Source organism: Netta rufina, assembly GCF_964035555.1.
Source record: "Netta rufina genome assembly, chromosome: 2".
In the NCBI taxonomy this organism is placed as follows: domain Eukaryota; kingdom Metazoa; phylum Chordata; class Aves; order Anseriformes; family Anatidae; genus Netta; species Netta rufina.
This window is the reverse complement of record NC_140124.1, coordinates 136,022,694-136,035,329: the sequence shown is the minus strand read 5'-3', so window position 1 is coordinate 136,035,329 and position 12,636 is coordinate 136,022,694. Positions and strand designations below refer to the sequence as shown.

Genomic DNA, 12,636 nt, shown 5'->3' with positions numbered 1-12,636 from the left:
CCAGGTGAAAGAGAAGGTGGTGCTTAAGAACTAAAATGGTTGCGACCTTGCAGCAAGTAACAGTGCATTTCTATAAGGACTATGACCAGTGGGCCATCAGAAGGGCATTGCTGGCCAAGACTTCAAAATACAGTTCTAGAGTACATTTAAAAACATGCAGAACTGGTAGGTTTTAGTTTGTTGCTCTCTACGGAATTATTATTGAAGCAAGTCAATGATTACCTTAATTTCACTAGTAAGAAATTATAAACGTTTTTAATAAAAATGAAGGGAGTCTCAAGCAAAACTCCATGGTGTTCATTCTCCAGAGAAAAACAAAAACAAAATAGAAACAAAAACAACATTTTTGCTCCTCCAAACTAAACTAACAACAGGTCTGTAAATATTTTATGATACGTGGATACTTGAAGTCAGTATTACCATCAGATAAAGTTAGAATGTGTGGAAGATGTCTAGGTAAGTTAACTCAAATAGCCTTAATTCTCTCTACCTACTTTTACCATCCCATTGGGCATATTATTTGCATTTTTGTTGCATATTACTTTTAGCATAAAAGACATCACCAGGAAAACTTTTGTTTATCAAGAGAACACAAGAATCCAACAATAGAAAAAAAAAGTCTTCAGGATTTAACAACCTTTTGGTGTAGGTTTGTGCCATCTGGGGCTCCTTTCACAAATTTCTTTTTTAGCATTGATGATGAGTTAAGGTTTATGATCTATAGTACCTTACAGGCAGAATTTTCTACCTGTTTATATCCTCTCCCTGCTGGGCAAAGTTTATGTTTTTCTTTTCTGAATTTTGACTAAAGAGGAAAAAAGGAGGCACTTTTAGAAATTAAGTTTTTTACAGCTGTCTGACTGCTGTGGAAAGCAGGCAAATGACGTGAGAAGACAAGAAGTGTGTTGGTATGTGCCCAAGTTTCATTACAGATCTCATGGCACTAATTCAATCGTCTTCCCCCTCAGGGCAGAGAGAAGCCAGGAGCTACGTCTGAGCACACGTCTAAGCACACGTCATGCAGTGGCCTGAACTCTTAGGAAAGGAAGGATCAGGACAGTTCTGGCTGTCTGAGCAGATACTTCTCACTCTTTTTTCCACTCTGTAAGCCTTCTGCTTCACGCTATTTAAAATGTATGTACTCTCCAGTGATGTGGCTAGGGACAAGCTGCAAGTGATGCATGAAATAATGAACGGTTCAAGGAAGGAAACCCAGTCACACTTGGCTAGCTTTTCACCCCACAAAAAGAGTAACAGCCTGAAGGGAAACAAAGATGGCCAAGTGAAGTTGGGTTAAAGGGAAATCCTTCATCCCTTTCACTGGTGGTATCTATTCACAGACATTATTACTGACACTGGAAGGAGGAATACAGAAAGGTTGAGATGTTTATTCAGGAAGTGCACATGTTCAGTCATATTTCAAGACATTAAAAAAAAATAATAAAATAAAATAAGCCCTCAAGCTTCAGGTTATTGCCCTAACTTAAAAATAGTAGGAGAATAAACGAAAATGTCTTCCCTGCACAAGTAATCCTTTCTAAGCACATGTTTCTGGCTGCTACCTGAAACACTGCACTGGAATAGGGAGAACATTAGTCAAACCAGAAGTATCAACTAAGTTGTTCATCTGTGTGGAAAAGACAGCATAGAGTCTGCAATTCTTTTTGCTTGTTTTTTCTTATTACTCATGAGAATTCAAAGAATGATCCAGGAAGGCTCAGATTAGCATAATACAGATTGCCCATTATAGACAGCATATAACAGAAAGGTGCATAAAATATTTTAATCAGACTTTATATGCAATCTCAACTTTGATTATTATAATGACACTGAGCATTGAACTTTAAAGTCTATGCTGATTAAATTGATAGAGGAAGTCCAGCATAATTTATCAGCACCCTTCTATACAAATGACTCAACTGCTGCTGGCTGCCAGCCTTTAAACAGTCCTAAAACCCAAACCACAAGAGGCCTGTCACTAATGAAATATGGTAATGACTAAATATATAAAAGAAAAAATAGATGGACAGGCAGTACAGGATGCACACTAGAGACTTCTGCCTCCCTAGAGATAGAGTTTAATTTGTTACATACTTAATCTTAGTCCTATTGTGGTTTAGAGGAATGGGATATTTGCATTCAAATTTATTGGTGGATTCTTTGTTACTTTTGCATTGCATTTAAAGAAAGTTGAAACTATATCTGATCAAGGTCCTGAAAATGATTGCTGAAGTCTTCTGCCCAGCCTGGGGGAAATTTAATCATATAGCAATGTTCTGGTTACAACATTGCCTGAACAACTCACAATTCGTACTAAAACACACCTTGGCTCAGGATGCTGTGGAGAGCCAAAAATGAGTTGGCATGCATTAAAACTTTGTTAGAAAAAGAGTTTCAAATAGTCAGTTGGGATTTGTTTGGTTTCTGTAGTCATTCTTCACTTCCAAACACAGATTTGGAAATACAACTGTGAAAGGTTGCTCAGGTGTCAGCATTGGGGTGATTTAGGGAACCTCCCATGAGTCTGAACCTTAATTTGGACTCTTGACAGAGGATGACCCAGTCACTGCAGCTGGAAATGAGAAGGCTGGGTTGCCAGAGGCAGCTTGCCCTGGCTAGCAGCTGGAGTACCTTATCCCATGCCAGCTCATGACATCTGTGCCCAGACCGACCTCCAGCCTCTCTGGGCATGAACTATTGCAATGGTGAGAGGAGTGTCCCAGCTTCTGACAGCAAGCCACACACGCCTGCTTATTTAACAAACAACCTAACAAAAAAATCACCAAAGCTTTGATCAATTATTCTTACGTAGTCACCACAGGCAATTTCCACAGAGACCATGCAATGGAAAAGGGCTGTCAAGTAGTACACTGCATCCTCACATCACTCTGCAAGCCAGGCAGCAATTTAGTTGTGTAAAAAAAGAAGCAGGCATACCACAAAGGATGGTACACTACAGATAATTACTGAAGTAGTAAACAACTTGATCACATTTATCCAATCTGCCTGGGCCCAGCTGTTTCACAGCTGGAAAATGCACCTCTGCAAGGTAAAAATTTCCTGCAAATCTGTTTCTGCCAAAAGCATTTGTCCTGTCTGAATTAACTACTTAAAGTATCTCCTGACAGAACAAGACCATGCTCAGCACAAGCCAGAAGTGAAGTGAAAAGCATCCAAAGCACTTTAAAAAGCTCTCTAAGCCAGAGGACTAAGATCACAGGAGTTGGAGCTGACTGCAGACACACGAATGAGAGCAGATCCACAGGAGGTCCAGAACATTGCACTAGGCTCAAGTCCAAATTATTTCTTCAGTGATGTCTTGCTGGCAGAGACAATGCCTCAGATGGATGAGGAGTACTCTTGTACCTTCAGTAATGATCATTGCTCTTCCCTTCCTGTTCTGCTGTCCAGAGATATGGGCCTTTAAGCCCCAAGCTCAGCTGCTGAACACCAGAGCATGCATTTTCAGGTTTTGGCCACTTTGAATATCCATAGCTTTATAGTCAAGTCATGAGCCTCACAATAAAATGAAAGAGGAAGAAGGCAATAGAGGAGATTAATTCCTGCCTATCTTGCAACATCCGTTCCATATGTCCAGGAATATATAAGACTAATTGCATTTTCACTGACGTCACTCTAATCAATGATCAGTTTACAAAGCTTAATGTCTGGCTCAACAGGAAATATACATTAACTGTCAACAGAACTGCTAAACACCTTTTACTTGATTAATGCAATACCTTCTCTCCTTTCTGTAAATATGTTCATGATTTTTGAATGCCATCTTTAAAAAGAAAGTAAATATAGTGTACTGTACTCTTAATGTGTTTCTTTCCAGTAACAAGCATTTATCTAATTTCTGCTCCTCTTTCAACTGTCCGTTTTCTCACGGGAAGGAGAAAACTGTTCCTTGTAATCTCAGTGAATTTATCACCCGATTGAAAGCCTTACTAAAAAAATGCATTTTACAAAAGTTTGCATTTTCTATATTGATAGCTATGTTAATTGGAAAAGACAAATGTGTCATTATTCTGGACAGCTGATGCAGATTACCAGCTCTAGTTGCAATAATTCATACTCTGTGAAAAAACCCAGCATGGCATCTGGGGATATAAGGAAACCTGCATACACAATGTGATTATTGCTTAAAGAAATGTTTAGAAATCCTTGTGTTCAGTAAATGCACGGGCTGTCCAAAAGATACTTACAAGGGATTTTAGCTGTCCAATGCTTTAAAAAGTTTTTAAAACAGAAACATTAATCAACATGCTGATACGTGACAAAGTCTGGGGAGGACTGCCAAAATGCTGCTTCAGCTCCTCTATGCATTACAGCAAACAAGCAAACCTGGAGATTTTCACTCAGGACACAAAGCACAGGTAGTGTTAGATACCAGGTACCTATGAATCCACCCTTTTCTTTTTTGTTTCGGATAAACTTTCTGTCCTCTTCATGCATTAATTCCACCACCCACAGGTGAGTGATTAGGGTCTTTTCAAGTTGTCTTGTTGATTGTACAATTTAAATTTCTCCCACATGGCACTTTATTCAGTATTTTAATTGAAGGAGTCCCAAGGAATTAATTGGCCTGAGAAGGAAAGGAAATGGGATAAAGACCAGCACAGTAGAAACCAGCCTAGGTTTGTGCATGGTGGAAAGAATTTATTTAAGGACTTCACCAGAAGCCTTTCATGAAGCTGCCAATTAGCTATTGCATAATTCTAAACTGTCTCTTTATACAAGTTACAATCAGAATGTAGTTATTTAGAAAGTCCTCCAGAGCAGATGCATCTTGTTTGTCTAATGATCAGTGCTGGTCTTTATTCTTTGTTTTATCATGTCTAAAATGCAGACATATATTTTCTTATGAATGTACCATGCAGGTCCTGAGTAGGCATTTATGTGCAGGATCATTAATATATTCCCTGCTCTTCTTGAATAAGATAATGAAATAGACTTGAATCACTCAAAGTAAATACCCTGATCCCCCTCTGATTCTAGTGCCAGTTGGGTATTCAACACGTACATCAATGATATGTAGAAATCTTTGAAAGTAGCACTCATGTTTTTTTGTTTGTTTGTTTGTTTGTTTGTTTGTTTTCAAAGCAGAAAGTCACCAAGAGTTACTTGGGAATATTTTTCCCCCTCCAAGATCTCATTTTATGAAAGAAAGCACAAACAATAAAAAAGATAACAATATTTTTGTAGGCATGGAACTTGGAGCATAAATATTCAGTCACTGCAGCTATTTCCACTACAAGAATCAGGCAGCTCGAGTCATTTCAGATTATGTGCTGACCCCTTCACCTGATGGTGGAGAACCCTCATCTGCTGCTGACACTGCATCTCCTGCTAATGGACGGGAATTAGCCATGTCACTGGCACCACCCATGTCTTTCCTGTGAATGTACTGCCCAGGCCTGAGCCACTGAGGTGTAATCACCTGGTGAACCCACAGCGAGCCCCATTTTGCAAGATACTGCCACCAGTACTGTATTGTTAGAGGAGGTAGAAGAGGGACTAGCAGTGCCTGCAGGATAACCCGACCCAACAGCTCAGCTACATCACACTGCCACAACATGGAAAGTGACATCCCTGGCTGGTCTGAAGGAACAGGGAGTTCAGTATGACCATTTGTGTGCACATAGAATTGGGGAAACTGTATTCTTAGCCAAATTCATTCTATATAAAAACAAAGAAATCTAAATTCAGGTTGAAAATTAGGAGAAATTTCTTCTCAGAAAGAGCAGTCAGGCATTAGAACAGGTTGCCCATGGAGGTGGTGGAGTCACCGTCCCTGGGGGAGCTCAAGGGGAAGTTGAACGTGGTGCTTAGGGACATGGTTTAGTGGGTGACATTGGTAGTAGCATGATGGTTGGACCAGTTGATCTTGGAGGTCTTTTCTAACCTTAATGATTTGATGATTCTATGAAATTTCTAAGTAAAACACAAGACCTCAAACTTGCAGTCATGCAAATTCCCACAACGTGGCTCTAAGATAACAAAGATCCCAGTTACCTTGAACCTCAAAGTTTCTAATGGTGCAATTTTCCCCTTTTCACAAGTTTCACAATTCATTTTTTTTTTTTTTTTCATTTTTCAAAATCTCCCAATTCTCACAGGTTTGAAAATTATAACTTTTTTTTTTTTTTTTTTTTTTTCTCTTCTGCCTTCCCTGAAAAGACTTTTTCACACCATTCAGGTGACCCACACTTACAACTCCTTGGTGATGTGAGCAGTCCTAGACAGTCTAAAGGTTACAGGAGTGAGGACAGAGCACGTTAGAAGAACCTCAGTGTGGGTATATTTTGTTTACATGAACAGCCAGTGCTGATCTCTGCTCCCTGCCAAGATTTCAGTAATCTTCTAATGGGTATTTACGCACATTGCCATACATGCTGTTTTGCACAGGCCTTGGAAAAGACAAGGGAATAAGCATGGCCCAGTCACAAAACATAGACCTTGAATCTCTTTTTGACATCAGGCCAAGGGCACTCTCCTGATCTCAGCAGAGTGATCATCCTGTAAATCCATTGCACAATGAGACTATAGTAAGCAGTACTTCTCTTTTGCTTTATCATATAGAAAGGATACTACCAATACATTTTTTCATCCATTAGGACTCTATCCCTTCATTAAAAACAACTGGAATGCTGACAGAAACCATTCAAGTTTTCAACCATCCGCTCAGAAAAATCTAGCACTGAAACATCACGACTAGCAATCTGTCCTGAGCTTTCCACAAATAGCTTGAACGTCGAAGCCACCCCGGCTAAAAACTTAGGCTTGCTCTATTTATGTTCATACCACATGTCCTTCAGAGAATGCCTCAGCAATCTGAATAACTGGCAGTCATAAAAGGCTCTTGCTCTTCCATTAGTTTTTTATTTTTAGGCTCCCTCGCAGGGCCCTGGGTTGAGGAAACGGAGCAGAGCTTCAGCACGGGCCGTGCCGGACAGCTCCCGTGGTGGTTGTGGGGTCCCGGCTGCCCCGCATCCACAGAGGCAAAGCTCCTTCTCCTCGTGTTCCCCCACCACCACCCCTCCTGGATTATTTTTTTCCAGAAAGATGAAAGTTTCATCTTTGCCCCGCGCAAGTCAATGGAAAATAATTGCTGCTGTCCCAGATGGTGCCGGCGGAGCCGCGGGGTGTAAACAAAGCCCCTGCTGCCATGTGTCGAGCTAATGGAAAACCCTTCTGTGGCACTGTCAGCACATCAGACGCTGTTTCTTCTTTGTTTTTTAGATAAAGAAAGGGGAGTGCATTTACTCGGGAAGACAACATGCTGTGTTTACAAGTGCTGTTACCAAAGAGGATATTACTCTGACTCACTACTACCCACTGGATCACTTGGAGCTAACAAAAACGCCAGCTTTTCATTCTCATTGTCCTTCTTTTTTTTTCCCTACATATATGACACTTTTAAGACTTTTGTGCCCCAAAGTCTTCTGCTTTATTACTTATGGCCTCAGATTTTGTGTTTGGTGTAACACAAAGAGGTATAAAGTCCATGCCAGTGGGATGAGAGACAAAGATCAATAACCAGCTGAACTGAACTGGTCCCCAGGTTTCTGAATAAATATTACCCTCCAGCCAGCCATATTATTGCCAGTTTATGAACATTACATTTATCTTCAACATTACAGCATGCCTGAAGTTTTTCTCCCCAGTGCAGCACATCAGCTCCTGAAGTGCAGGCCACTCTGGAGCCCTACTAGATATTGCTGTCAGGAATTTTCTTCTGATTGATATTTGGCTGCTCCACCCTTTACAAGTTACATTTTACATTGAAGTACACTTTTTGATAGTATATTTTAAGGTGCATACTATAGTGTAATATTACGTTACGCTGTATTACATTAGTCTAGATGTGGTGCCTATGGCTCTACCAGAAAGAAACTACTGAAACACAACAGCTGCAGAAACATTAGCATTCTGAGATCCATTATGTTCTAAAATGAAGCAAAGTTAAATATTTATTTCCCAGCTATTGATATTTTATGAGACCACTGTTCTTGCCCTTTACCTGCAGGGGAAAGTGCTCTGATCACCCCACAGCCCCACCTGCATTCACCTCCCTTCACTCTCCACTATTTGGAGTATCCCAAACATCCAATTAAAACATTAAAACTGAAGAGCTAAAACATCATCACAGAGACACACACGGCTTTTTCCACATTTAGTCAGAAATTCTGCCTCCTGAAATTATCCTAACTGAAAACCTGTTCAACATATGAAAATGTTACTTAAAAAACCTCCCCAAGCTTACAAGCTACTATTTTTTTCTTCTTCTTAAGAAACTCATTCTGCAATACAGAATCATTATATTCATAGGCAGGGGATTAGTAAGACTTGCACTTCACAAGAAGCAAGATATGCAAAAAGCAAAAAGAAAGCTATTCTTTCTCTAGGGGGATTTTATTTCTCAAGTAATTTCCTGTAAAGATTAATGGCAAGCAGTATAGAGAAAACATATTAGTGTGGTGAAAAATCAAAGTGTTTTTTTTAAAAAACTTTTATTTGAGGCAACACTCATAGCTCGTTTGTGGTTTGGAGTAATACAGCCACACAGAATGAATGAAGAGGAAAAATCACCAGCAGGACAGCACCAATTTTTATGTATATGGTATCAGAACACAATTGATCTGAGATAAAACGATATTTTCTTATATGACTTTGTAAACTAGAACTTACAAACAAGGGCTTAAGGGGCTTATTGACTTAGGCGGCTAGCCTTTATTTACCTCCTAACTTGGTAAGCTAGCAAAAAGGTTTAGTACTTACTATTAACATGCAGCAAAATTTCTGTTCATAATAGTCAACCTTAAAAATAAAAGTATGTGTGATATATGAGAAAGAGTAGAAAGCAGTGTTACGAGTTAACTGGCATGTTATGAGCTATTGTCAGTTTGAAGTCATTTAGGAATCTTCCCTGAAACATGTATAAAAAGGAAGGAAGCAAAATAGGAAGAGGTATAAATCAGGAAAAAAATCAATACTTAGAATAGAACATTTTTAAAGAGGTTTTGCAGAAATGTACTAAGTGAAACTGGGGCACTGGCATTTAAATGTTAGTAACATGGTAGGTAAAGCTTAAAAAAAAAAAAGCCCCCAGCCTTTTCTTTGTAACTAAAGCTAAGCTAATGCACTTAATTCCCTCTTCCTTGAATATTTTTAGGTCCACTGAAAAGCTAAAGTATCTGTATCCCTGTCTTTGTGGAGCTGATGTAAAGAGCCTTCATTCAGCTGAAGGCTGACTGAAAGAAATAACAAGAATCCTGGAAGAAATGTTCAAAAGCTTTCAGGTCATATTCAGACCCACTGAAACTCTGTTGTAGGTGGGCAAAAAGGCCATCTTTTTCAATGCTGTGGTTATTCTGGATACTACAGGCTGTGGATATTTCATTTAACTATTAAATGGGGAGCAAGAAATAGCTGAACTGAAACACCATTTTATCAGTGGTGAAATATGCATTTTATAGGACATCATATTTTATGTGATTTCTGGGACATAGTTGTCAACCTAGCATTTTAATTACGCTGATTGAATTTATTTAATGAGCTGCCCTACAATGGAGGACAGCCGAGCATTTTTCACTTCCTTCTGAAGGGAATTTCAGCAGTTAGCAAACAAGCCTGGGTCTAATCTGCTTCCGTCTGCAGTGACCCTTGGCAAACAGCTCTGCGTGGCCTTGGCATCAGGATTTCTTGCACCAAGAGACTGGGAAGACAAAACAGGCTGAGAAGCAACACATCCACATAACCCAAAACAACGAACCACCTCTTTTTATTGCTGTGACACATTTGCAAACCCCACAACTACGGGGCTGGCTCTGGGAAAGCTGCTTTTCCTGCCCTGCTACCCGAGGGGTTGAGGAAGGATTGTCACTGATGGGAGAGGAGATGGGGTCTTGGTGCGTCTCCTCCTCTTTCCCTAGCTGGACAACTGGGTGTCCAACAACATCAGGTGCCCAACAGCCTCTGGATGGATGGGAGATGACCCATTAAGGCTGTGCCTCAAGGGTCAGTTCCTCACTCCTCCAGCCTGGTGGAGGAAAGAAGTCTTCCTGATATGTCGCGGAGGCTCCTGCAAGCCTCCAGTCCCCTGTCAGCCTGGCTCAGATGCCACCGACCACCAGTTATCTGGTACATGCGGAGCAGCAGTGACGAGAGCACCTGCCCTTTTTGCAAAGCAGCGTCTCAAAAATCTTGAGAGCACAAGATTTTCTGTGCAGTGTGGTCAGCACCCGAGCAGCCTCGGCAGATCCAGCGCATCCATGGGGCCCCAGTGCTGCAGTGAGCAGCAAACCCTTGCTCCGAAGTTTGGGGAGCCGGGACAAACCCTCACCTCTCACATCTTCACCCCCAAACCTGCTTTTTGCTCGAGACCCCTGCACACCCTTAAATACCCACGGATTTCCTCTCCTGCCGTCGGCAGATTCCCACCACCAGCACTGCCAAGGAGCGGCGGGGAAGCGCCGGACCTTCACCGGGGCTCAGCCGCGCCTGCCCGTGTCGGGACCCCCCCCAAACCCCTTCTTACCAGGTACCAGACGCCGAGGATGATGGTGCCGGTGCGGACATGGCAGCAGAGGCAGCAGCTGTTGGAGTAGAAGCGTGCCCAGGGCGAGCTCAGCATCTCCGCGGCTCCTCCGGGCTCCTCCGGGCTCCGCGCAGCTCCGCACCGCTCCGCGGGGGCGGAGGCGGGGCCGGGCCGGCCCCTCCCGGCGGGCGGGACCCCCCTGGCCGGGCACCCAGGACGAAACATCCCCCTCCTTCCCCGCTAGATAGGGCCGGAGACGATGGGGAAAATCTCAGCATCGGCTCCGGGTTGTGAGGGCACGAGCGGCTGGGGTTTGCCCGGCGTCCTCCTAACCCGCTCCCATAGCTGCTGCCATCGAGGGGGCTGGCGTTGTGGTGGAGATTTAACTGGCACGCAAGTGGCAGCAACCTCGCTCTTGCTGGCTGTAGTCGGTGCACTGGTGGTGGGGGAACTGCAGCAGGAGAAAGGACCCCCTTCTGGTGGTCAAACAGCAGCCCCCATGCAGGTAGAAGCTGAGCTTCCTACCTAGCAGACAGTTTTTTCTTCTTCATCATCATCATCGTATTATTCTTATTCTTATTCTTATTCTTATTCTTATTCTTATTCTTATTCTTATTCTTATTCTTATTCTTATTCTTATTCTTATTCTTATTCTTATTCTTATTCTTCTTGAGATTTGTTCTCTAGAGGAAATAAGGGAGAAGATGCGACCTGGAGGTTTGCACGCCTAGCCTGACCCTGAGAATAATTCAGTCGCTGACATCTTATCTTGGCTACTTCCCAAATTGCGCAGTTTATCATCAAAATATAATGCTGAAAAGTACTCAGATGTTTCCCTATATGGTTGCTTTGGGGCCCTTTTTTTATTGCATACATACATCTGCACCGAACAGTAACTCCCAGATAAAAGCTAACTTGGCACAGAGGAACATTTCTAACTATGCCTCATCCCTACTTGTAAAACCACTGTAGTAAATTAAGTTAAAAATCCCTTAAGCGGGAACTTTCTATAACCTCAGTTTTTAGCTTGTCCTTATTAAAAAAAAAAAAAAATCTTATTCATAAATATTATTATTCAAAAATAGAAAAACCACCTGGCACAAGATTCATATTCAAAGATGACCCTAAAATCTATTAAAGTGAAACATTCATAATTGATAAAAATAAAAAATAAAATCCAAGAGACCAGAGAAAAATCCCAAGCAATGTGTTCTGTTCTGTCTTGCCAACAGCCTTGACAGACCTCTGTCTTTAATACCAGAAGGTAAAGATATGCAAGTCAGAAAGATTAAAATCTTGTATATTTAACTTGTGAGAGTATGCGGAAGGTAAGAGCATTTGCTTCATTAACGTTATCTGAGCAAGGACCTTTTCAAAGCAAAGGGGATAATAAGCAAAGGTGTGTGATAAACAAGGACACCCAGGCACAAACCCGGAGGACAAGGGATAACAGAGACAATGCCGAAGACCCAAAGTCTCCAGTTACAAATGGATGGGCCATTGAGGAGCTCCAGCATTGCTTTGGAGAGGGGCCCCTGGACTTTGTTACTGATAAGAAGGGGAAACAAAAGGGACCTGAGGAGCTGGGATATTCAAGGGGGGGCTGTGGGCCTGCAGTGTCAGTGGCTGGAGCCAGCGGGTTCTCGTGGTTTCCCGTCAATGGCTGTAATCCAGATATCCTCTGAAGAAAAAGGAAGAATGAGAAAGTGATCATTAATTACTTCAAAGCAGTTTCCTGTGCAGTTATAAATTTCCATTCAAATAGCCTGATAGGAAGGATCAGGAAACATCAGGGTTTATATCACACTCCCCATTTATAATCATCTCTAGGGGGTCCAGAGAAGTACAAATCGTAGGCAGGTTTTGGAGAAATGATGAAGCCCAATCTGCTCCTTTCTATTTATATTTCTGTAGCATCCTAGACACTTTGCAGATGGAACACCTAGTCCCTGCCTTGATGCACTGATAGTCCTTGGCTCTAGTCAGTAGCTGACAGGGTGCACTTGCAGAGACCCCACCAAGTGACCCCATCTCATGCCCCTTGCTACCAGACATGGTGGCAAGGACATAGCTGCAAACTGCATTAAAACAGA

The 12,636-nt window shown here is 41.8% G+C and overlaps 1 protein-coding gene across 1 annotated transcript in view; it reads right to left on the bottom strand.

The window, feature by feature from the left end:
- The window catches only part of LAPTM4B (lysosomal protein transmembrane 4 beta), a gene marked incomplete at its 3' end in the record, with an annotated part of 58,829 nt that extends 48,169 nt beyond the window's left edge, over nt 1-10,660 (bottom strand). The window contains exon 1 of the mRNA XM_084281556.1: nt 10,544-10,660. Within this exon, the coding sequence (XP_084137682.1) occupies nt 10,544-10,639 (96 nt within the window). The 5' untranslated portion in view covers nt 10,640-10,660. The remainder of the gene's footprint in view (nt 1-10,543) is intronic.
- Between the last annotated feature and the right edge of the window lie 1,976 nt (nt 10,661-12,636).